Here is a 27,154-nt window from a genome sequence, read left to right on the forward strand (position 1 = left end):
AAACCAACTCTGAATGGTCCTCCCTAGAGATCAGAAAATCATCTATCTGCCTTCTGTTTCTGAGGATTCCAACAGTTCTCCAGCAGGATCAGATCTCCCCAGTTCTTGGATAATGGGGAAATGAGGGATCCAGACACACTGAAGTCTCCCTGCTGGTAACAGATTTCTCTAGATCTCACCCAGAGAACAAGAAAAAAAGGAGATTAGGAGAAAAGGGAAACGGTACACTCTTTTTCCCAGGAGTTATAACAAGCAACAAACAAATCTGAGGCGAAAAGAAGAGCTCTCCAAAATGTACTAAGGGCGTACATAGCTGAACGCCCATACCCATTCTCGGTAAGACCGGGGATTTCTCAGAGCCCATTCAGCTTTGAGAACCATCTTCTCACAAGGTTAAATATGGACGGGGTCATTGGTCTGGATTGATTCCGGGTTCTATTTTTCTTAATCAGTGCAAGTGGGTACGCGTGAACCCGGCACAAGTGACAGTCCCACAAAGTTGTTCAAACCCCTGACTAGTCTTGTGCTACACCTGTGCAGTTTTCCTGGCGCACCCAACGATTCTCTGGGTTTGGGTGAGTTCAGGGGCACTCCCTGTGGACAGGATGCAAGGATGTACGGCTTCTGTTCTGCAGAATGACCGCACAGAGCAGGGCTGAGGGTCTGCTGGAGCCAGCAGCGGTGGAAAGGCGCCGAGCCCGGGCGACAGAACGCTTAAAGGTCCAGCCCGCGGGAGAGGCCGCGCTTCTGCCTGCGCGCCGGCGCCGCGGGTGGGGGCGCGCTCGCCGCGTCCGTGCTCGGCGCCCGCCTCCCGAGCTGCAGCGCGGGGCCGGGCTCCCCGCGCGCCGGCTCCGGAGCCGCGGTCCCATTGGTTCGGGGGCACGCCCGTCCCCGAGTGAGGCTTCGAAAGTTTCATTGAAGGTGGAGAAGTGGAGCCGGGGCTGCGCCGCCTGGGCGAGGCTGCACCGCGGCGGGCGGGGGGCGAGCTGGCTTCCGGACGCCGTTTGGTTTTCATTTCATTTTATTTTTTTTTTTTAAGTTGAGGCCGTGGAGGAGGGAATTGGAGCCGGACCCACTGGCTGTGCGCTTTCGTCTCGATTTCTGCCCACGCTCGCACGATTCCTCCTAGTGAGGGAGGGACTCGCAGCGCCACCCCCGGACCGATAGCTCGAGCCCGGTGCAGGCGGGGATGGTTCTGCGCGCCTGGCCGCTCCCACCCGGGTCTCTCCGGCACGAAGCTGGGGGGCGCAGAGGCTGAGCTGCGCCGCCGCTCGAGGAGCCGCCGCGGTGCGGCTCGGGACCTCGGGCAGCTCCGAGAGTCCGGGCAGAGGGCGGCGCGCCGCAGCCTGCGTGGGCAGGGGGCCGGCGCCGGGCAGCAGAGGCACGTTGGCTCTCACCTCCAGTGGGGGTTCCGGGAAGAAAACTCCCCTCCCGCCCCTGAGCGACGCCCCAGGAGCCGGGCTAAAGGACAACACGCCCTTCCTGCCCCCTTTCCTCGCCGCGCCGCCCCCCGGGACCCTCCCCGAGTGCCCCAGTCCACGCCTCTGGCCCCGGCCACCCACTGAAGAGGCCCCCGCCACCGGGTTGGGGATTCCACACTTCATGGGCCGGCCGTGGGGGGGTCGGGCGCTTGGCGAGGGGGCTACCTAGAGCCTGGTTAGGGGCGGCCGAGCGCCCGGCGAGGCGCCGCGGAGAGACCGGCCAAGGGCGGCTGAGAGACCTGCAAGGGGCGAGCGAGAGCCCGGTGAGGGGTGGCCCACAGCCCGGGGAGCGCGCCCTCGGGGAGGACAGCGCGGCGGCCCTCTGCGTGGCGATGCCAGGTCGGCTGCGAGCCGCCCGCCGCCCGAGGCCCTAGGTGGACATGGACCTGGCGCCCCAGTCTTAGGGACCCTCGAAATTCGCCCCTCTGCTTGGACTCGCCGGACCGCCGCGATGGCCTCGGAAGTGGTGTGCGGGCTCATCTTCAGGCTGCTGCTCCCCATCTGCCTGGCAGTAGGTAAGTGTGGTCCGCTCGCCGAGGTTACTTGGGGAGGCTAAAGGGGGCGCCTGGGGAGGGGGCCAGGCTTCCGAGTAAACCTAAATTAAGGGCTCTAGTGCTCGGGAACTCGGTTGGGGAAGCCCGCGCCACTGTTCCTGTACCAGGGGAGTCAGACGCGTGCTGTCGCGAGTGCCGCAGCGGGGCACTCTCCCTTCCCGCGCTGGGGCGCACGACCGGGGTCTCTCAGAACCGTCCAGGGTTCTGGCGGCCAGGATTGGCATGTGCTCAAGACTCTTGTGTTGAACTTAGTTACACGTGGAATTTCTTTTCGTGGAGTATTGACTTGTGCACAAAGGATGCAAATCTTTCTGGAAGGCGGTTGCAGACTGCCTTCCCAGGTACAGTGCGGCGTCGAACCAGAGTCCCCTCCGCGCCCCTGTCCGCAGACGCACAGCACCTGGTGTATCCAGACGGTACCGAAGCCATTTCGCCCCCACCCCGTATCCCAGTAACTGTGAGGGAAGAAGTGAAGGACTCTGGCCATTCTAAAAAGAAAAGAAGTTAGAAGGTACAGGGAAACAGTGCTTCACGTTGCTTACTTTTCTTTTATTCCACAAAAGACCCTACAACAAAAGCGCTGGATGCTGGGGCCCTAGAGGACCAAAGACGCAGTTCCGCCGTCCAGGCGTCCGCCCTTACAAATCTTTAAAGGGTTAGAGAGCCAGACTGCGACTCCCTGGGACCGGTGAGGGTTAAGGGAAGGCCAGAAGGGAGCCTCTTGGACTCCCGGTAAAGGATCTCACTATTTCTACAGGGTCGGCAGGGCTTTAAAAGCAACTGGGTCTCAGGTCTAAAGACTGGCATCATGCTGCCTGGATTGAGAGTTTCTGAGTTTCTCCTCTAATAGAAGGTGCCTGTTACACCGAATCCCACTTCTAGGAATGACTGACAGCGCCTTAATTTTCGCTTCCCCCACCAGAGCTAGAAAACAGAACACCTTTTACCAAGCAGCAGCTGCATTTACAAAGAAAGCGTGGCCTTCGCAGAAAAAGCCACCTTTCTGCAGTTTGCTAGAGGTTGAGGACTCAAGATCACACCTGTGCTAAGTGTTTTTATTTGCGCAGGTAATAGGGGGGCTCTAGAATGTTTCCTGAGGGTCTAATCCCAGCTACTTGGGAGGATTTTGTAGTCGAGTATTAAGGTGTCAGAAGCCTCCGCGGAAAACCAGAGAAGGTTTTCAGAGTGAAAATAGTCCCTGGCGAAGACACAAGGTCCTCGGCAGCTGGAGGGCTCGGGGCGCACGTGCTGGTCTTTCTCTGCCATTTGAGTTTCCAGGCAGGACCATTTTGCAGGCATCTTCATCCTTAACCGCGCATGGAGGTGAGCATCGCAGCGTCCACGGAGTTTACGTGGACGTCTCTCTCTGCCAGTTTGCTTAAGTTTCAAAACGGAAAAGGCTCTGGGAGAGCGCTGTGGGGAAAAGAGCGCCGGGATACTTCTGGTGCCTTACGTACATACGGTCTGGGGAATCGTCTGAGTATCTGAAGCACCTGGCACCGTGCCTGGCTCCTTTACTGTTTGCCCAGTGGAAGCCAAAGCCTGAGTTAACAAAGGGCTTTCAGTCTGAAGGCCGATTTGTGGTTGTCCGTGCCGACGGGGCAGGAGGCCTGGGGAGTGGCACGAGGGTCAGAAGGCACTCTCTTCCTCTGTCCGCACCTCACCATCCCCACTTCTTCCCCAACCCCAGCCTTTTTCCCCTCCCCGCCTCCTCTCCGGGTAGCAGCTCGCGGCGACTGTTGGAAGAACTGGGCAGGTGGTTACCTGCTGCCCGCTCAGTCCAGTCGGAGCTGAGTGTTGTGACAGCAGGGATTACCCGCTGTTGGCCACCCACCTCGCCCTGAGCTTCGGCCCTTGCGGAAGCCAGCTCGGCCGCACGGGATGCTCCGCGGCTGCAGGGGCCCGGGCCATGTCATTCTGTCTAATCACTGGTGGTCTACACCGCCAAGTCCTATCAGTGGGACTGCTCTGCGCTCTGCCCTCCAGAGGGGCAGGGGCGCACCGCACTCCCAGCTCCCACGCCCCGAGGCTCGAGGCGCCAGCCGCGACTCCAGCCCTCCGCGGAGGCTCCTAGGGGTGCAGGGCGGAGCGGGGAGCGCTGCCCGCGGACCGGGTCCCGGCACCGCCCGGCCTCTGACTCCCGCCCTCTGACTTGTTCCTCGGCGCCCGGTGGGCCCCTCGCAGTGGCTTGCCCTCGGGACCTGACCTTCCTGGAATGAGAACTGCTTCCAGGGACTCAAGACGCTAGGCGCCCCGCCCCCCGCCCGCGCCCCTTGTCCTGCTCCATAGCTCCAGGAAAAGCCGGAGTCGGCCCAGGTGATCCTCGGCCGCCTTCCCTTTCCAGCTTACGCTTCTGGATTCCCACGCATCTTCTGGGCTAACAGAAGGAAGGCTAACCTGTATGTGGGTGGGGGGTGGGGGGGGTGCTGTGGAGGCCCCCAGCTTGGTCTGGAGCCTGTTGCTTCCTCCACCCTTGTGGAAAGCCGACCTAAGGGAAGGTGAAGCACAAGGACCTCGGACCTCAGACCTCCTCCCCTGCCTGAAAGAGAGCGAGAACTCCTGGGAAGACCGGAGGGCTGATCCCCTGAGTACCCCCTCACTTGTTGGCTGCTGCTTAGGAAAGACAACCCACTTCCCAGCGACTAGATGCCTTCTAATCATTGTACTTGTAGGGACAAAAAGGGACTGGGTAGGTGTCGCCTGATTGGGCATTCAATTCTCAACAAGAAGTGGATAGTTTCAAGGTTATTGGAGGGTTTTCAGGTCTGCCTACTCCCAGGGTGCTACTAAATCAAATATTCAGGTTTCCCTAATATCCTGGTCATGGAGAGTGCAATGATCTATTTGCCATTAGAATCGATTTTTACATTTTAGCCATCTATTTTTATACCTGGGCAAGGCAACCTTCAAAGCCAGGCCTTTGTAGAAGCTTGTGTATTTAAAAACAAAACAAAACATTTCTCTAACATTGATGTTGAAATTTTTCTGCACAGGTATGCTCTAGCCATTTTGCCTAACGATAGATATTAAAATTAACTGCCATTTTGTTTAAACTGATGCTTTAGGTTTTTCTTTTTTCCTGTAGAAAAAAGTTTATGGAGAAGTGAGAAGTGAAATCAGGCCTCTTTTATGCAGGTGTTACGTGGTTCTTGAGCATTAAAAGCAAAATAGAAACCATAATATAATATAATATATATAATATAATATAATATAATATAATATAATATAATATAATATAATATATATATGTTGTTTACCATCCAAAATGAATATCCAGTGACAGATTTTCCTACATCAGTAGAAACTGAAAATTTTAAAGGTCTCCAGAATTATTTATGATTACTTGGGTAGCCATTCTGACTCTTTTCTTACAAATGATGCATGGAGAAAAAAAAAAAAACCACCAGACAAAAGCTTCCATAATATTATGAAATCTCTAATAATTATAACATCTGATCATTGTTGAGTACTTTAAAAATACTTTACACTCATTTTTCTTTTAACGTGATTGTACTGTGCCCCCTATCTTTATGATTTGAGTCTATTCATGGGTCAGAACCGGATTTGTACATTTTAATTCACATGCACTTGACCCATTCATTCATTTTGCCTAGTGCTCCTTGGAGTTTCCTAATGTCTTGCCTAAAGAGCCAGTTTAACCATTTTCAGGGCAGGGGAGGGGAGCTGGCTTGGACAGAACAGATTGGTCCAGGAGGGGCAGAACCACGGTGGCATCACTACTTTATGCTTCCCTTAACTGCAGTGACCAGAGCTTAGGAGAGCACAGAGCAGACCAGGAGACTATAGAGCACACAAAAAGAATCAACCAACCAACTAGTGCTCTGAGAAGAAAAATCACACTTGGGTAATTGTGCAAAACCTGGAATAATTTCTAAAATTCCCTTTAGAGATATTGGATAAAAATCAGAGCAAAACCATGGAGTCGCTTTTGAAATATGTATGGGTGTGTCTATCTAAATATAATTTTTTCTCTACAGCATGATATATTTCTCCCTATGTGGCATGTGTCATTTCGAAATCACACTTACATACACCCCAAGAATTATAGATGATGCCCTGCTATAGCTCTCAGAAGAAGGAGGTTTCAGCTGTTGAAGGATGCATTAACAGTGCTGAAAGTTACTTTCTTTTCTGTTACACCTTCTCAGTCTTATATAGGTAGATACTATTTGTCATTTTCAGAGAGGAGAAAAGTAATAGTGGGAAGGATTAGAAATATGTAGTTTAGTTCTAAAATGAAATAATTTTGTAAACACAGATGGACATGATCATTTTGTTGCATGGGTTGTGGAAGCTGGAGCTATGTGTCCAGCCTGTGGGTTTGGCAGTGGGCGTATTGCTTTACAGGGAATATATGCTTGTTCATAGCCGGCGATAAGCAGGCTGCTTTGGACCTCACCTTCGGGGGAAAAGAGGTTGTGACTTGGCAATTTCAAAGATCTCCGTTCATATCCTGGCTCTGCCCTTTACTATGTGATCATAGAGTTGTTTTTGCTTGTTTCTCTTTTCTTTCTGTAAAAGGGAGTTATTAATGCCTCCTTCCTTGGGCAGGTGTGCGATAGTGTGCCCAGCCACACCTTGTATAATGCCTGACACTATGCAGGTGCTCAAAGTGGGAGGTATTATTATTGCATTTGTGTAGATGAGCAGAAGAGCAGGATGCTTGAAGAATGTCTTGGTAGAAATTAAGACTAACAGGTGGTGACATGGGTCATAAAGATACTGATATGAGTAGGTGGGATCCACATGAAAGCAACTCTGTACCTTCCTACAGCCAAATTATGCAGTTGAAAGTGGGCATGGGTGTGTTGTGGGAGAATTTTTTTTTTTAAGATTTCATTTATTTGACAGGGAGAGAGATAGGAAGAGCAGGAACACAAGCAAGGGGAGTGGGAGAGGGAGAAGCGGGCTTCCCGCCGAGCAGGGAGCCCGATGTGGGGCTCGATCCCAGGACCCTGGGATCATGACCTGAGCCAAAGGCAGACGCTTAACAACTGAGCCACCCAGGCGCCCTGTGGGAGAATTTTTAATTATCAGGATTTTTCACACCAGTTTTGCTCAATATTCTACTGCACAATTGCATTCTTCTGGTTAAATAATAGGGTCTCCATAGACCTATGCTGACAGTGTTTACTTTTGACTTTCTGACACTAAACCACCAATTTCATGGTATTTATTGAATATGATTTTATTCATTTATCTGCTTTTACACAGGCATTTTCCTTTTAGTTCCTATGCTACTATAATTGTATATGAAGTTGTACAGTAACAGTATATAATATTATAACTTTTCCCCTAAATATTCAGGAGATCTTAGAATAGTATAGGCACACCTGGATATTTAAGAGCAATTGATTGAGAACAAGATGATGATACAACGCGTATAATGTAAAACATTAAATTTTGTAAGATTTGTAGATTTAAACAATTGTTTCGAGGACATGGAATCAGGTGTACACAATAAAACAAGCATATCATTGAGTTGAGGCGAAACACAAAGCTGTATTGGAAAACATTTTTAAAGTATTTGGCTGTAAGTGATAAGCATATATGAGACTTATCACATTCACCAGATCCTCCACTTGGCCTTTCAGACCCATCAGGACATGGCAGGATCAAGAAAGATACATACTCAGTATCTGTGGAGAGAGCACATCAGATATTTTTGACAATTTCATAACTGTGACCTATCCAGTAATCCTAATGGGCCTGGAGCATTTAGCTAAATCATTTTTGAAATTTAAGAGTAATAACATAAATGTTTACATCTTTTCTATTTATTGGTAGATTTTTTAAAAAACATATATAATAACAATTAAAAATGCATTTCAAGTCTCTTGCAGAATATACATTTTTTGTTTGCCTTGTTTTATCATTTCAGGATGGTAAAGTTTTCTGATTGCCACTTTTGAATTATTTGCTGTGCTTATAGGTACAATTCCACCTTCAACGAGGATATTATGGATGGACATATTTAAACTTTTTGGTATGTGAATTCCAAATTTTGGATACATTTTATAAAAAAGAATAGGTCTGCTATATCTATCTGTGTGGTTAGTTCCAGCTTTCTGTTACAATTTCACCAGTCATCTGGGGGTGAAGGTGACTTTACTCTCTCTTTTTATTTTATTTTTATTTTCCAGTTTTATTGAGAAATAACTGACATACATCCCTGTGTAAATGAAAGGAGCGCAGCATGATGGCTTGACTTACATATATTGTGATGTGATCACCACAGTAGGTTCAGCTAACATCTATCTTCTCATATAGATACCATAAAATGAATAGAAAGAAGAAAAGAATAAAGGAGATGAATTCTTGTGATGGGAACTCTAAAGATTTCTTCTCTTAACACCTTTGCTATATCTCACATGGCAGGGTTAGCTGTAGTCATCATGCTGTCCATTACATCCCTAGTACTTGAATATCTTATAACTGAAAGGTTGTATCTTTTGACCAGCTTCCTCTAACTCCCCTCCCTCTTCCACCCCCTGCATTTTTTTTTTAGATTACACATATAAGTGAAATTATACAGTATTTATTTTGTGTTTCTCTATCTGACTTATTTCAATTAGCATAGTGCCCTTGCAGTCCATCCATGTTGTTGCAAATGGTAGGATTTCCTAATTTTTTAATGGCAGAATAATATTCCATTGTGTGTGTGTATGTGTGTATATATGTATGTTTCTTTATACATTCATCCATCGATAGACACTTAGGTTGTTCCCATGTCTTTGCTATTGTAAATAGAGCTGCTATGAAAATGGGGGTTCAGATATTTTTCTGAGTTAGTGTTTTCATTATCATTGGATATATTCCCAGAAGTGGAATTGCTGGATAATATAGTAGTTCTATTTTTAATTTTTTTGAGGATCCTTCATACTATTTTCCATGGTGGCCACACCATTTTACAGTCCCACCAACAGTCACAAGGGTTCTCTTTTCTTCACATCCATGCCAGCATTTGTTATCTCGTCTTTTTGATGACAGCTATTCTAATGGGTGTGAGATGCTATCTCACTGTAGTTTTAAATTGTATTTCCCTGATGATAAGTGATGTTGAGCATCTTTTCATGTACCTGTTGGCCTTTTGTGTATCTTCTTTGGAAAAATATCTATCCAGGTTCTTTGCCCATTTTTTAATTGGGTTATTTGGTTTTTTAGCTATTGAGTTGTAGGAGTTCTTTATATAGTTTGGATATTAACCCCTTATTAGATATGAGGTTTGCAATATTTGCAATATTTTCCCCATAGGTTGTCATTTCACTTTGGTGTTTTTCTGTGCAAAAACTTTTTAGTTTGATGTAGTCCCACTTGTTTATTTTTGGTTTTGTTCCTTATGCTTTAGGTGTCACATCCAAAAATTCATTACCAAGTCTCATGTCAAGGAGCTTTGTTCTTAGGTTTTCTTCTAGAAATTTCATGGCTTCAGGTCTTGTCTTTTAGTCTTCAGTCATTTTGAGTTAATTTCTATGAATGGTATAAGATATGGGTTCAATTTCATTCTTTCACATATCCAGTTTTTCCAGGACCATTTATTAAAGAGACTGTCTTTTCTCCATTGAGAATTCTTGGCTCCCTTATCAAATATTAATTGACTATATATGTTTGGGTTTATATCTGGCCACTCAATTCTGTTCTGTTTGTCTGCTTGACTATTTTTATGCCAATACTGTACTGTTTTTATGACTATAGCTTTATTGTATAACTTGAAATCAAGAAGCATGAAGCCTCCTGCTTTGTTCTTTCTCAAGATTTCTTTGGCTATTCAGGATCTTTTGTGGTTTCATATAAACTTTAGGAGTGTTTTATCTACTTCTGTAAACAATGCTATTGGAATCTTGATAAGGATTGCATTGAATCTATAGATGGCTCTTGGTGGTATTGACATTTTAACAATATTAATTCTTCCAATCCATGAACATGGGATATCATTCCATTTATTTGTGTCACCTTCAATTTCTTTCATCAATATCTCGTCATTTTCAGCATAGATATCTTTCATCTTCTTAGTATTTTATTGTTAAATTTCTTCCTATTTTATTGGTTTTGATGCTATTGGAAATTTATTTTTTGAAAATTTCATTGTTAGTGCATTAACTACTCTCTTGAGGAGTTATTTATTCTATTACCCAAGTTCAGATGGATTCTTCTTTAAGTATTTTTTCCAACTCTGAGCTCTCTACCTCACTCCCCTCCTCCTCCCTTTAGACTTGGTTTGGTCAACACCAAGCTTTTTATCTTTCCCCTGCAGCCAGCTCTTGTGAGCTCAGTGTAAGATTTCCCTCCTCTCTTTGACCTGCACATTTATAATGATACTGTTGGTGCCATTGACCCTCAGGTGCAAGGGCTTTGCAAATCAAGTATCTTGTTCATAGATGTTCCTCTGTTTGTCTTTACTCTTTCATCTCAGTCAACAGAGGATTGTCTTGGTTTCATATCCTGTTTGTCCTGTAGTGTTAGAGAACCTCAAACCTCCATCTTGGCCTCTTGGCCTCTTTCCATCCTTCCCATGTGCTGAGCCAGGTGTGACTTCCCCTGCACAAAGCTCTCCAGAATTGATTCTACAGAACATGGAGCTTTTGTCAGCATCAGTTACATTCCAGCTTCACCCCAGTCAAATCAGACAAACCACTGTTGTCATTCTACATTCCATCCAGTGCTTGGTTATCAGCCCAGGAAGTTTGTATTCCTCTCCTGGGAGCAAGGAGATTCTTTTCTCCAGTTGACAGATGACCCTTTTAGCCAGTTTCACTCAAAGACAATTCTATTCTTTGCAAGTCCTTTTTAAAATACAGATTTCTCAGGCTAACGAGGCTTAGATAAGATAAACTTTATATTTCTCACATGATAGTCAAGATGTAGGTGATTCAAAGCTGGTACATTAACTATGATCTATGATGTTACCTGGGTAAGCCACCATTGCTTTGCTACCTTGCAGGTGTTGCAGTCATCCCTGTGGTTGAAGGTAATCTGTTCCCATGTTTACATCAAGCTGAAGGATGGAGGAAGTAAACACAGAAGGGACACTTCTTCCTCACCCTCTAAGGACACAACCTGGAAGTTGCATGAATCGCTTCTGTTCACATCCCATTAGCTTAAGTTTAATAATATTATTTACCAACCTAACTGCAAGGAAATCTGGGAAATATCTTTAGTGTGGTGTAATGAGCTCAGCTAACAATGGGGAATATGGTTCACTGTTACAGTGATATAGAAAGAAATTAGGCATTGCTATTAGTCAAAGGCTAGTTTGAGGACCTGCTCATCAAGAGCAGCATAGTTTCAATGGGCAGATGATTTGGAATTCCAATCAACTTCCAAAGAAGCTTTGGAGTGAGACCTGTTGGAAGTTGAGTACTGTCTATCTGGACCCCCACGGCCCCTCTCCCCATTCTCCCATCATATATGCTGGAAGGCACCATTGTTTATTGTTACCTTTGGAACAATGTGACATCTGTGACATCTTTTCCCCTTCTTTAATTCTTCTTCCGAGCCAGAATTTAGTGTTCCCTCTGTGTTCACCTGACACTTGGTTCATATTATCACAGAATTTTGTACTTAGTTGTATGATTGTTCTCTTCCATGTATCTGCAAGTTCAGGGACCCTCTGTAATCCTTCTTGATCTCCTTACCACTCACTTATCACCTAACACATAGTAGGTATTTTAAAATATATATGTCTTTTGAATTAGATGTTTTTTTGGCTGCAGAGTTGTGTCCAGTCATTACACTTCAGCTGTCTAGCAAGGGCTACAATATCCAGTGAATACTGAAGAAATATTTGCTAATTGATTAATTAAGGAATTCATGGGCTAAACATTTTCTCTTGAATATCTCAGAAGTGGGAAAATTCAGTTAGGTCTAGCATATTCTAGCCATTGGGTTTTCTGTCTTTGAATATAAAATTCATAACCATCTAATTTACATGCCCTCTGACTTTCAAAATGTGAATTTGATCAACATGGGGATGAATAAATTTTACTTGCTTTGCAGTGACTAGAGAAGGAGAAATGCATTTGACAATGGTAAAGATTGCCTGGAACATCATCCTTGGAGTGCATATGATTTTTTAAAATGTTTTCAGCTCTCCTGGAACCACACAAATTGATCTGTTTTCTGTTGTGGTCAAATCCGCTAGGTTAGCAGTTTTGGCCATAGGTGCAGGAAGGAGGAAGAGTGTAGAACCTTAACAAGCTGATGATTTTGAACCAGAGCTCCATAGAAATGAATTATAGATCTGTGCAGCATTGAGTGGTTCCTGCCCCTGCCATTTCTTTTCTCCTTCTGCATTCCCCAGACTGTACCTGCTTGCTAGCAGCATTCCGCTTTGGCATTGCCACAGGAGGATGTGTCCCTGCTGGAGAATCTACACTACGAGTATTTTGGAAAGGGCTCTGGTCTGAAAGTCTAAGCAATAAGTCTCAACCCAATTCATAATGAGCTATGTGACTTTGCCAAGTCACAGAAACTCTCTATTCCTCAATTATATCATCTGGAATATGAGGTGCTCAAGCCTGAGAAATATTTTCATGATCCTCACAGTAATATTTCTGCACATAATTTTTTTTCTTCAATATTAGAAAATATGGCTGTAAAGCATTGCTTCTTAATCAACACACCAGAATTTTTACATCTAAATTGTTCTGGGCCCTTAATAGCCATCATACGTAAATCATTTCACGCTTTACCTCAAAGAAATATTAGGAAAGGAAAGGAAAATAATTTTGTATCATGTTAGGTATTTGAGGGTTTTTTCATAACAGTTGGTATGGAGGAGAGTTTAGGTTTTTGTGATCCTGACATTTCAGTGAGTCTCCATCCCTTGCTCCCAACACAGAATCATACACACACATCGTCATCGGGGATGATAATAAAGAACAACAAAATGTGTGGTCAAATCTAGTTTAGAATTTGCTGTGTGTAGCTTTGCAGAACTAAAGGAATTTTACCACCTGTCGTTTATGGTCAGACATGCCTATAAGGAAAACCTAACACATAGAGTTATTACTTGGAGCTAAATGAAATTGTAGAGACCTAGAATTATATAAACAACATTTGAACCAGGAAAAGATTTATTTTGAGCCAAATGTTGAATTTATCACAGAACGTAGCATATCAGTGACATTGCAGACCTCATGAGATTTTAGCTGGGCCATTCTGTTATGCAGATGAGGACATAGGAGGGGCACAAAAACTACAGATGTGTGTGGATAAGAGTCCTAGCCTGCGTGGGGGGTGGGGGCTTCCCTATTTGGCCCTGCTCTCTCCTGGCTGCAGGGATACTGTGGGGTGTGAGCTTCCGGCACTTCAAAGCCTCTATCCACTCCTTCTTCTCTTTCAGTCTTTTGAGACTTATGGTTTTAAAAGTCTTTTGAATTAGCTTGGCCAGGGGAATCCTGACTCTTGTTGGCTTTGGGGTCTGAAGTCACTACAGCTGATAAGTAATGAAGCCTTCCTAGCTGGAGCCAGGCTTGACACCCCACTGTAGCACTCTGCCACTGGTAGGTCATCCTCAAGCAGGAGAGACAGTTAAAGGTCAGATTACAAGGCTACGGGAAGATGGAGAGTCATAAAATGGGGTTTGTTCCTGGGGAGCCAGTATTTTCCAGAAACCTCCAGCTCCCTGGAATTTATTGTTAATGACCACAAACCTCTTTAGCAATAATTTTCAAGGCGTCCCCTTCTTGCTGTTGCATTGCCATAGGGTTGTATAGTACTCTGCCCCACTTTGGCCTTGGTCAACATCCCCCACCTCATGCACACCTTGGGCTATTTGCAAACGCTAAAACCACCCTTGACATGCAACAATTTCCCACCATAGAGGTTAATCAGAAGGGATATGGCACAGGCCCTTAAGGCATTTGTCAAATTGGATATCAAAATATTTTGAGCAATTATTTTTAGAATAAGGGTGACCACACAAAGTTGCTACCTAGAAGGGAACAAATCTCAGGTATTATCCTTATGACACTGATCAGTTATCTGTTCCAATACTCCGATTTGTATATTAGATCTAGCCCCAGAAAGTACATTTTAAATGTAGTGCTGGCTATTAAAAAATATCACAATCATGAAAGACAGGAGAGACTAAGGAACTTTGACAGATTGGAAAACACAAAGAGGACAGGAAACTAAATGCATTGTGGCATCCTGGATTGGGTCCCTGGAATGGAAGAAGTATATTAATGGTAAACTGGTGAAATCCAAATAAAATCGACAGTTTAGTTAAGAATATTATACTAAACTTAATTCTCAATTTTGAGAATTATACTGAGGTTATGCAGGATGTTGGGAAGCTGGGTAAAGTAATCATGGGAACTTTCTGAGTTAATTTTGCAACTCTTATGTAAACCCCAAATTATTTTAAAATAAAAGTTAAAAAAAATTAAATGTAGTGCTGGTCTACCAGAGAGGGACAGTGTGCTACTCAAACTGCCTTTAGAATATCTTTGCAAGTATAAGCCACACTATAATCATAGTTCATAAATTTGAATATGCATATAATGCAGTTTCTTAAAAAGAACATATTTGAAATGTGATTTTAATAGTCCTTGATGACTTTCTTTCATTCTTTTTTATTCTGATTCTGGCCAATTTTTCTTGCCCTTCGCCCATTATACATTTCCCAGAATGCATTCAAATAATACAGTAATCCAAGACTGTTTCATAATGTGCCCAGTCTTTCCTGTCTTAAAATAGCATTGGCTTTTGTTTACTCCAATGTCAAAGAAAACTCACGGCTGGTTTTTTTGCTGACTCACCTCTCTCTGTCGCTTTTGACTTTATTGCTTTCTAGGTTTCTTTTTTGGCAATTGCCCAAGAGGAATTTGACAATTTTTTAAAATCTCATTTTTAAAGTTCTCTAACTATTACCATTTAGACCCTCCCACCAATAGATTTCTGGCTCAGTTACTGGCACTTCATCTCAATTCTCAATGAAAATGTAAGGAAAGATTTTTTTTTTTGGTCACCTACTTTCTTCTTTCTCCTTAAACATTAAAAAACATGGAGGGATAAATATAAGAGAGGTTTACAGGTCATCCGTGGTGTTTGTAGCTCAGTGCTGACCCCAGGCTGCAGTCCTCACTAGATTGCTGTGCACCACCCTCCACTGCCTGCAGCAGGAGGTATCTGAGCTCCTGGGGTGCCTGTTTCCATGGTGGCAGTAAGCTATTAGGTGTTCATGAAAGGCCTTTGTCATGGGTACACTCATTCTTGTGTATTTCTATCAAAACTAATTAAATTGCAGTTGCTTTGTGAACATGCCATTCATTGAGCACCTCAGCTCTTGTCTTCTTGATAGTCTTCCTTCCACGAGTCCAGGACAAACATGTTTTCTTTCACGCTCACCATTTATCTCTAGAGTGTCATAGAGATTGGTCTGACATGTGGCTATATAAACACAAAGTATGGCCATCTCTCATCAAGTAGAGTTTTAAAGTTTATACTCTCAGAGTCACAAGGTTTCCACTTAGAGCTGTCCTAGGCAAAAATGGACCCTGCCCAGACAAGCTGCCCTCTTCCTGCTGAGCTTGCCTGCCTTCAGTAATAACTATTTCCTCACCTTCTCTTCCCTCTGCCTTCCTCCATGGGCTTCCAGAAATTTTCCAGCAGTGTGACAAATGAGGGAGGAACCTGGGCTGTGGGGTTCATCAGACAAGGAGTCAAACTTTTGCTTAACTCCTCATTAGTGGTAAGATGAAGACAAGTTGAAGTTGTATAGCTTCTCTGAGCCTCAGTTTCCCAGCCTGGAAAATGGCAGCCAGACATCCCATGTATCTCAAAAATACTAGTAAGGAGTAAATGAAAGGATGTAAGTCAAGCGCCTAGCACAGTGCTGACAAATGAAGGGCTAATTAGCCCGAACGCTCTGTTGTTTCTCTTCCTCTCTCTTCCACGTGCCTGGGTCTCTCCCTACCCACCTGTCTTCTGAACACTGGACCCTGAATATCATGGCCTTCACTCCTCTGGTTCAGAGCCTTGTGAATTGGTCAGGCATCAAGAGAAAGTTTTATTGACTGCGTGTGTTTGCCCCTCAGGGGCACCTGATGTCAAGTAGGCAAAAAGCTGTTACCAAAAGGAGGGCATTTCTGAGGATGGGAATTCAGTGACTGGTGAGGAGAAAAGAAGACCAGGTCTGCTTCCAATGGGATGGTAAAGTGAATTCTGTGGAGCTCATGGTGCCTGCAATTCAGTTATAATTCTTTAGTAAAATCTGCAAAGGGTAGGAACTGAGGTGGATCCATCTTAAATGGTGATAGACAGTGATGAAGGTTATCCAACTGTGACTTGTCGCAGGCTCGCTATGTTAAGGCAGTAAAACTTATTTTCAAGTCTTATAAGGCATCAGTATACTCTATCGGTATATCAAGTATATTTAATACTTGAGTTTATTTCTTGATTTTTTTTCTTATTGTTATTTCAGACACTGAACTTAATAGGTGTAAAATGTCTTATATTTTAAGTTTTGGATATCTTAATTTTCCCTAATTGTAATTCCTAGGATATTCAAATTGAGTGAATGTGTTCCCAATATGAGGTTTAAGTGATAACAGGTGATTTTACAAAAATCTGAGTGGAATTGGATAATTTCCTTTGCCTTTAGAGCCTGCTTCAAATCGAGTATGTTAGGTGTCAAATTAATCTACCAAGAGTATTTTTTAAAGGATTCCTTTAAGGATGGCTTATGTAGTTGGATGGATTTAATAATTATAGATTTCTGATTTAGACATTTTTTTTTAAGATTTTATTTATTTATTTGACAGAGAAAGACACAGCGAGAGAGGGAACACAAACGGGGAGTGGGAGAGGGAGAAGCAGACTCCCTGCCGAGCAGGGAGCCTGATGCGGGACTCGATCCAGGGACTCCAGGATCATGACCTGAGCCGAAGGCAGTCGCTTAACCAACTGAGCCACCCAGGCGCCCTGATTTAGACATATTTTAGGAATCATTTAAGAATGAATGATTTTATGATAGTTGTTAGGTGAGCCAAATATTGAGAATCTAAAACGGTAGCAAAGACTATCATGTTTTGCACAATTTAAAGAAAAACTTTGAAGACATAATACAAATGTGGTTCTCTGTGCTTATCTGTAATATAAAAATTAATAATTTTTGTAATAAGTGAAAGACATTAAGGAGAATAAATATTTTTGTGTTAAATTATTTAATCTTATGCAATCTTATGGTCCGAGGATAAAATTTTTTAAAAATTTATTTATTTATTTGAGAGAGAGAGAGAGAACAAGAGAGAGCATGTATGTATGAGCAGGGGGAGGGGCAGAGGGAGAGAGAGAATTTCAAGTAGACTCTGCATTGAGCTGGGAGCCCAACGTGGGGCTCGACCACAGGACTGAGATCAGGACCTGAGCCAAAATCAAGAGTCGGATGCTTAACTGACTGAGCCACCCAGGTACACCTGTTGGGGATATTTTAAATATCATGAGGGTGCCAAGAATTTCGATAATGTCAAAACTCCTGCTAAGAAGACATTTTCATTATGTGTCACATGGATTTCTAGTACTTAGGGCAGTGGGCTGTGCTATTTCAGCTTAGCTCCCAATATAGTCAGACAGAGTTTTATGAAATTTTAATATAATTGACCCAAAGTTTGAAGCTACATTTGCATTTCTACTAGGGGTCTTATACAATCTTATAGGGAATTCCAGGGTGGAGCTTGCAGGTACACTACAAATGTCAGATCCTGTTAATTTCCAGGAAGAGATGTTAAGGCATCATAAGCCTCCTCACAGATCTCCTGTGATATATTAGAATCAGTGGAAACCCACCTGTCAGAACACTAAAGTCAACAATACAAGAAACAACAGGTGTTGGTGAGGATGTGGAGAAAAAGGAATTCTCATGCACTGTTGGTGGGAATGCAAAGTGATGCAGCCACTGTGGAAAACAGTATGGAGGCTCTTCAGAAAGTTAAAAATAGAACTACCTTATGATCCAACAATCACACTACTGGGTATTTACCCAAAGAATACAAGAACACTAATTCAAAAGGCATGCACCCCATGTTTATTGCAGCATTATTTACAATAGGTAAGAGATGGAAGCAACCCAAGTGTCCATCGACTGATGAATGGATGAAGAAGATGTGATGTGCATGTGCACACACACACATGCAATGGAATATTACTCATAAAAAAGAGTGAAATCTTGCCATTTGTAATGATGTGGATGGAACTAAAGAGTATAATGCTAAGCGAAATAAGTCAGAGAAAGATAAATACCATATGATTTCACTCATATGTGGCATTTAAGAAACAAAACAAACAAGCAAAGGGAAGAAATAAGAGATAGAAAAGAGGCAAACTAGGAAACAGACTCTTAATTATAGAGAACAAACCGATGGTTACCAAAGGGGAGGGGGAACTGAGGAGCGCACGTGTTGTGATGAGCATTGGGTGATGTATGGAAGTGTTGAATCACTATATTGTCCACCTGAAACTAATACAACACTGTATGTTAACTAACTGGAATTCAAATAAAAGCTTAAAAATCAACAGATGACTCAGAAAGTACAGAGTTGTTCTGAATCTGTTTGTTAATGTTAATGTTAATCTGTTTGTATATGTTACACATCAGATGTTAGCCAGTTTCTCTATGTGAGAAAGGAATGAGCAAATAAATGAAGTCAGGCTTTGGATATTTTATCAGTGTGGCAAACAATAATTTGTTACCTCAGAACTGATGCCTTACTTATTACAATTAATTGACACAATTGGGGAATTCAAACACCTTTGCAAAAATCTTGCATATTTTCATATAGTCACAGCTATTAATCTGACCCATTCTAGAGTGGGTCAAATCAAGGCAGGCCTTGATTCTACTTAAAAAAATAAAGTGCTTCTCACATTCTACTTTGTTTGCCTAATTTTTCCACCTTACCATCAATTTTACACTCTGTCATAGAAAGTCACTACACAGAGTTAAATAGTCACCAGGTCAATGGTAGCTGAGCATCTGGTATGAAGCCAGCTTGTCCTGGTCTGATCCCACCTCTGCAACATGGGATCTGAGTGACATAGGGCAAGCTACTGAACTCTCTGCACCTCAGTTTTCCCATGTATAAAATGGGAATAATTATAAGACCTATCTCATAGAGTTGCTCAGAGAATTAAATTTAGAGGTGCCTGGCATATTTTAAGCCTCAATATGCGGGGCACCTGGGTGGCTTAGTTGGTTAAGTGTCTGTCTTCAGCTCGGGTCATGATCCCAGGGTCCTGGGATCAAGACCCATGTCGGGCTCTCTGCTCAGCGGGGAGTATGCCTCTTCCTCTCCCCCAGCTTGTGCTCTCCCTTGTTCTCGCTCTCTCTCAAATAAATAAAATCTTAAAAATATAAACCTCGATGTTTTACATATTGAATTATATGCCTTTGCTATGGAAAACTTTAGGTATGAAAAAAGAAAAAATGAAAAAAGGTTTAGAATAGTTGATTTATTTGATCTTTTAATAAAATTTAATAAGTGTTTTATGCATGTGACTGTGAGGAATGCAAAAGAAAAAAATGAGCTAAAGGAGAAACCAGCTGGTCCTGGGTCCCAGGTATTTTGCATATATCACTCCTTATTCATTCTTAAAACGCTCCACAGTATGCATTGTCTTACTTTATAGGTGAAAACACTGTGTTGTAGATAGTCCCAGTGATTTTCCCAAAGTCACAGACTCTATATTAAAGTAGAACAAAGATTCCAAAGATTCCAGGTCTGTTGTGCTCCCCGGCTGTTTCTGAAGGCACGGGATAGGGTTTAACTGCAGGGGTGAAGGTGCCCTTGGCAGTGTGTTTCCGCGGGTTTGGTAGACCAGCTGGACTGTCACACACTCACTCTGTGATCCTAGCCAGGTCTGGTTTTGAACCCAGGGAGTAGAATACGGCATTTGGCTGTCTGTCCCAGCACTGGGGGCGTGTGACTCAGTTGTTCACAGAAAGAGAGAGTGGAAAATACTGCCCCAGCCATTTCAGGGGTGACTTTGTGCCTCAGAGAGAATGATGCTCAGTAAATCATCTACTGCTCTTTCTTTCCCATGGGGCTTTTTGAATTTTATGATGTAATTCCTGTCGGGAAATATTTTCATTTTATATAAACGTTCAATATCTTAATCCAGCATTTTATGGTCGTGAGATACTAAGAGTTTTGTAATTAGATATTTTTGAGAAACACAGGGCTAAATATAAATGTAAATGTTCTTTATGGTGACACTGTTCAGAACTTGGTATCTAATGCAAATGATGAATGTCTAGGAATCTGGTATAACATGCAGTTTCCCAAACCTATTTGACCACAGAACCTTACTTGTTTCCCTTGGCCCCAGTGCCCTGGGAAGCACATATTGGAAAGTTCTGTAGGAACTTTGGACTAACTGGTAGACCAACGAAGGCGTTGGGATGAGGGGGCCTTTCAGAAGACCTCCAATTTCCTTTTAGGCATGGGCAGGAAGCCAACCCTGATTGGTGGTCCCCCTCAAACCGACTATAGGACGGAATAAACGTGATTGTTCTTTTCTTATATATAATTGTTGACTTATGTTTGTACCATGGTTTATTTTAAAAGCAAAGCCATCAAAAGGAGAGAAACCATTTGAGAAATTAGATATTCCAGCTGTTGTAGAAGACCTGCAAATGAGCAGCCTGTACACATTTCCAGGCCTAGCTGTGCCAGAGTGAAAAAGCAGCAAGGGGTTACAATCAGCCGGACCACTTCTTTCAGCATCCCTCTTGTCCTCTCTGGACTGAGACCCCCCTGAGGGTCTCCCTGTGTTGCCTACCTCTATACGCAGCCCCTTCTCCACATGCCAGTCACACTGATCTTTTACATTTAAGTCAGTGAGATATCTTCCCTCCACTGTGAGACCTCTAGTGCTATCTCATTGCACTTAAAAAACAAACACTGGGGGCGCCTGGGTGGCTCAGTTGGTTAAGCGACTGCCTTCGGCTCGGGTCATGATCCTGGAGTCCCGGGATCGAGTCCCGCGTCGGGCTCCCTGCTCAGCAGGGGGTCTGCTTCTCTCTTCCCTCTCGGGTACTCTCTATCTCATTCTCTCTCTCAAATAAATAAATAAAATCTTAAAAAAAACAAAAAAACAAAAAAAAACCACTGAATCCCCCATCTTGGCCTATAAAGCCCATGGTTCCTGCACCTTCTGACCACCCTGGAATTGTTTGCAAAACTCAGATACAGCTTTTTTTTTTTTTTTTTTTGCTTTAGGGTCTTTGCCTTTGCTGTTTGCTCTAAGAAGCAGCTTCTACTAGGCCTTAGTGTGACTGGCACTTCTTAGGGACATCTTTCCATACTACCTGATGCCCAGCCCTCAGGCACTGGCCCTGCCACACTGCTGGGAGGGTCTCCACAGTGCTTATTACTCTCCCATTCCTTTCCTGTTAGTAAGTTTCTTTATGATTCCAGGCAGACCTCCTTTAATTGTGCTTCCCTTTATTGTGCTTCACGGACACTGCGTTTTTTACAGATTTAAAGTCTGTGGCAAGCCTACATCCAGCAAATCTGTTGGCGCCATTTTTCCAACAGCATTTGCTCACTTTGTGTCTCTGTGTCACATGTGGTAATTCTCACAATATGTAAAACTTTTCCATTAGTTTATATATTTATATATTATATATATATAGTACATATACATATATTATATATTAGTCCATATATTTGTTAAGGTGACCTGTGATCATGACCTTTGACGTTACCATTGTAATTGTTTTGGGGCACCATGAACCGTGCACATATAAGATTGCAAATTTAATCAATAAATATTGTGTGTGTTCTGACTGCTCCAGTGACTGATCATTCCCCATCTCTCTCCCTCTCCTTGGGCATCCCTATTCCCTGAGACAAAACAATACTGACATTAGGCCAATTAACAACCCTACAGGGGCCTCTAAGTGTGTTCAAGTGAAAGGAAGAGTTGCATGTCTCTCACTTTAAATCAAAAGCTAGAAATGATTAAGCTCAGTAAGGAAGGCATGTCAAAAATTGAGATAGGTCAAAAAGCGAGGCTACTTGGGCCAAACACTTAGCCAACTTGTGAATGCAAAGGAAAAGTTCTTAAAGAAATTCAAAGTACTACTCCAGTGAACACAATAATGATAAGAAAGTGAAAGAGCCTTATTGCTGATATGGAGAAAGTTTGAGTGGTCTGGATAGAAGATCAAACCAGCCCTTGAGCCAAAGCCTAATCCAGAGCCAGGCCCTAAGTCTCTTCAATTCTGTGAAGGCTGAGAGAGGTGAGGAAGCTGCAGAAGAAAAGTTGGAAGCTGCCAGAGGGTGGTCTGTGAGGTTTAAGGAAAGAAGCTGACGTAAAAGTGCAAGATGAGAAGCAAGTGCTGATGTAGAAGCTGCAGCAAGTGATCCAGAAAGTCTAGCTGAGATAGTTCAAGAGGGTGGTTACATTAAACACTTTTGATGTAGACAAAACAGCCTTATATTAGAAGAAGATGCCATCTAAGACCTTCATAGCTAGGGAGGAGAAGTCAATGCCTGCCTACAAAGCTTCAAAGGATAGGGTGACTCTCTTCGTTCGTTGCTAATGCAGCTGGTGACTTTAAGCTGAAGCCAGAGCTCTTTTACCATTCTGAAAATCCTAGGACCCTTAAGAATTATGCTAAATCTACTCTGCCTGTGCTCTGTAAGTAGAACAACAAAACCTGGATGACAGCACATCTGTTTACAACATCGTTTACTGAATATTTCAAGCCCACTGTTGAAACCTACTGCTTAAAAAAAAAGATTCCTTTCACAGTATTACTGCTTATTGACAAAGCACCTGGTCACCCAAGAACTCTGATGGAGATGTACGAGATTAATATTGTTTTCATGCCTGCAAACACAATTTCCATTCTGCAACCCATGGATCTTGGAATAATTTTGACTTTCCAGCCTTATTATTTAGGAAATACATTTTGTAAGGCTATAGCTACCAAACATCGTGAGTCATCTGCTACATCTGGGCAAAGTAAATGAAAAACCTTCTGGAAAGGATTCACCGTTCTAAATGCCATTAAGAACATTCATGGTTCATGGGAAGAAGTCAAACTAGCAACATTAAAAAAGGTTGGAAGAAGTCAGTTTCAACCCTCATGGATGACCTTGAGGGGTTCAGGACTTCTGGGAAGGAAGTAACTACAGATGTGGTGGAAATAGCAAGAAAACTAGAATTAGAAATAGAGGCTGAAGATGTGACTGAATTGCAGCAATCTCATGATAAAACTTGGATGGATGAGGAGCTGCTTCTTACGGATGAGCAAAGAAAGTGGTTTCTTGAGATGGAATCTACTCCTAGTGAAGCTTGTTGAAATGACAACAAAGGAGTTAGAATAGTCCATAAACTTAGTTGATAAAAGCAGCAGCAGGGTTTGAGAGGATTGACTCCAATTCTGAAAGTTTTACTCTGAGTAAGATGCTACCAAACAACATCTCATGCTACAGAGAAATTATTTGTGAAAGGGAGAGTCAGTTGACGTGGCCACCCTGATCCACAGTCAGCAGCCATCAACATCAAGGTAAGACCTTCCCCCAGCAAAAAGATTATGACCTGCCGAAAGCTCACATGATGGTTAGCATTTTTTTTTTCACAATGAGGTATTTTTTAATTAAAGTATGAATGTTACTTTTTAAGACATAATGGTATTGCACACTTATTAGACTACAGTTTAGTATAAACATAACTTTTATATGTGCTGGGAAACCAGGAAATTCATTTGACTTGATTTATTGCAGTGGCCTGCAACTGAAACAGCAGTATCTCTAAGATATGCTTTATATGCCTCCCACCACCTCTGATTTTCCCCCAGATGCTCTGATTTCAGCATCTTGAATAGGGCCTTGCTTCCAGTGAGCACACAATTCAATAAGTTACGTTAAAGTTTATACAAAGACAGTGGAGTGGTATCATCATGTTCATTTGTTCCTTCATTCATTTGCGTCTCAGTTTTCTCATCCGTAAAATGGAGATAATAATAGTATGTATCTCATAGGTAACTTGGAAATAAAGAAAATAATGTATTTAAAGTGTTACTAGCATGGTATCTGGCATATCGTAAGCATTCAATAAATATAATTATGATGATGTTGATCTTTCATTGATTCATTCAATAGTCATTTATTGGTCAACCAATATGGCTGGATTCTGTGAATATAGAAAAATGTATAAGGCATGGTACCTGCCTTTGAGATTCTCCTTAAACTTTGGGTAGCCCAGATTTGCTGTACTACTCAGAATGGGAAATGGCTAATGGTGTCCATTCAATTATGCCACTAAATATTTTGAATGATGGTGGATGGTAAATAAGAAATTCAACCAAAGGTAAGAAAAGGAGTTCCTGGTGTGTGAATGGTAGCACTTTAATAAGGCTAGGGGAACATGAATATGAAAAAGTCAAAGGACTTGTCATCTGGGAGCTCACAGTCCAGTGCAGCCCAGTGAGATGAGTCCTAGAATGAGTCAAAGGCCAAGGAGAACAGAGAATGGAGGGAAAGTAATGCCTGGCTAAAAAGAGACCTCCCCTCACTGCCAAAACTCACTTTCAGAAAATGATGTGATAAAACTGTGGCTGAAAAGAATGCGTCGAGACTTCTGGGAATATTTAAAGCAGGGGACAGAGACTTTAAACCAAAGAGCAAATCTCAAGTGTGGAGTTTTACCTTTCCATAGGCCTTTGGTGGGCATGGGCAGAGACGAGGTGATGGGGTCTCCCAGCCGCCCCTGATGTTGGCAGGGCTTGGCTGCCCAGCTGTTCTTCCTGTAAGGCAGATCCAGGGGTAAGCCGACATATTTGGGGAAGTCACTAGAGTTACACATTCTTTGATTTGGGGTGGGGACAACACTCCATGCATAAAACCATTCTGACTTCTTATTTGTCCATCTTGTGGTAGGTAGGCCGTTATCTTCCCTCTAAAGTTGCCTACGAGAATTGCACTGGAAATCCGTGCAGTAGTAGATGTGAATTACTTTATACGTAGTTGCCTTGGGGGAACTTGTCATCCTTATCCTGGACATGCCTGGCCGCTTCATGCAGCCAAACCAATGAAGAACCAGTGCGGACACAGACATCTAAACTCTCCGGAAAAACTGGCACTGCTCAAAAAGAGGATCCAAAGTTACTGTCAGCCAGGGCTAGAAGGTTCTCCAGTCTTGGGCTAGGGTCTCTTTTTTTGGCGTAGAGCTGCTTAATCCCGGCTTTGAAGTTTCTTTCTTTCTTTCCTTGTGGTTACAACGGGGCTTCATAAAACCAGGCTCTTCCCTGAAGGGTAATCCTTTATTTAGAACGCAGTGTGTCTCGGTTTCCTCAGATATGAGGAGGAAACAATGCAACAGTTTAATGAAGTGTGCTGGTCTTCTAGCACTCAACATGAGTTGTGTCAGTAAACAGAGTGATCTAGTTGTATATGTGATAGGAATGACTTATTTCCTTCCTCAAGTATCTTGAGATAATGGCAAACGTTGGATTTTAAAATTGTTAAATTGGCACATTCATCATTGCAAGTGCTATAACAGTGCTGTTGACCAAATATCAATGTCTTTATCTAACACTTTGCAATTTATAAAACGTTCATATGCGTTTTGCATTATAAGCTCAAGAGGGACAGGGACTGTGGTTTTCTTTTTCACTCCAGTCTTCATCCCATCCCCCACTCCAGAGCTCAGGCTGCCTGGCAGATAGAGGACCCGCTGTACTTGTGTACTTACCTATGTATGCACGCTTGTGTTCCTGGATCTATTCAATCATTCTTCTTTCATTTAATACTTGCAAGTGCTGTGAGAAATAGGTTATTACTATGTTGAATTTACATTCGAGGAAAGGGAAGGAGGAAATAGATTTTACGTGAGAAAATGAAAACTCGGAAAAATTAACTTTTTTAAAAAAAGATTTTATTTATTTATTTGGCAGAGAGAGAGAGCACGCGCACAAGCAGGGGGAGCAGAAGGCAGAGGGAGAAGCAGGCTTCCCACTAAGCAGGCTTCCCATTAAGCAGAAACCCTGGGATCATGACCTGAGCCAAAGGCAGATGCTTAAAACCACTGAGCTACCCAGGTACCCCCCAAATTAACTTTTTTTGTGGTCCAGTGTCAAGAAGGTGCTGGACCTCGACCCGGGCTTCTGATATTCTTTCTGAAGTCTTGGTCTAGTCTACAAAAAAGTGATTCCTGGCTACAAAAAAAAAAAAGAAGAAAGAAGAAAGAAAGATTCTCACCCAGTACGGACTCTCATGAATGCTCCTAATCTGGATCTTTCCATCTATTTTCTCCATTTCTGCCAGAGTGATTTTTTTTTTTAAGATTTTATTTATTTATTTGAGAGAGAGAGAACACAAGCAGGGGCAGCTGCAGAGGGAGAAGGAGAAGCAGGCTCCCCACTGAGCAGGGAGCCCGAGGTGGGGCTTGATCCCAGGACTCTGGGATCATGACCTAAGCCTAAGGCAGACACTTACTGACAGAGCCACCAGGCACCCCCAGAGTGAATTTTTAAAGTTGAAAATCTGACCATGTAAAATCCAATGCATAAAATGTAGCTTTAGCTTTTAGAATAGAGGCTGTCATTTACTCTGAGGAACAGATAAAGGGGCCCGTGTTTCCTGCTGGATTTTCTCGACTCTGCCAATGGGAAAAAGCAATGCTGTCATTTCTCTGAGGGTCTCATCCTGCCTGGAGTCAGGCTTCTGCTGGTGCATTGACACAGGTCTTGGGTGCTGTCTAGAGGGGCAGGTAGGATGAGATCATCGTCATGGTGCTTCTTCTTGTCTAACTGTCCTCAGTGGGAACTCCTGGTTTTAACTGCTAAGGTTTAAGATGTTCCACATTTCTGCACATCGCTTCAGGGACATCTTTAACTAACACATGTCCTGTAGATGTTTTCAACTAGCATTTTTGGATTGTTTTTCCTCTTGCACAGCACTGTTGTATTTTCTTGCACAGCTGACACTGTAAATCATTACTTGAGTAACACAGCAAATGCTGGGAAGAACTAGGAATTAAAGTCATGAATTCCTTGTCTTCATTCCTTTTGGGCCCTTACATAGTAGCCATTGTGATCTTGGAGGAGTACAAAGTTGCCAAAAGATCTTGTCTCCTGCTGAG

The 27,154-nt window shown here is 43.1% G+C and overlaps 1 protein-coding gene across 3 annotated transcripts in view; it reads left to right on the forward strand.

Annotated features, from left to right (window-relative positions):
• The first annotated feature begins 951 nt into the window (after positions 1-951).
• PIEZO2 (piezo type mechanosensitive ion channel component 2) overlaps positions 952-27,154 on the forward strand; it is a 503,601-nt gene continuing 477,398 nt past the window's right edge. Inside the window, exon 1 of one of the 3 annotated variants that reach the window (XM_064578003.1) lies at positions 952-1,996. In XM_064578003.1, the coding sequence (XP_064434073.1) occupies positions 1,933-1,996 (64 nt within the window). In that variant the 5' untranslated portion in view covers positions 952-1,932. The remainder of the gene's footprint in view (positions 1,997-27,154) is intronic. The other 2 variants (XM_064578004.1, XM_064578002.1) reach the window with 2 other exon arrangements.

Source organism: Mirounga angustirostris, unplaced genomic scaffold (assembly GCF_029215605.1).
Source record: "Mirounga angustirostris isolate CCGP_5_RB_7025 unplaced genomic scaffold, mMirAng1.0.hap1 SCAF_14, whole genome shotgun sequence".
NCBI lineage: Eukaryota > Metazoa > Chordata > Mammalia > Carnivora > Phocidae > Mirounga > Mirounga angustirostris.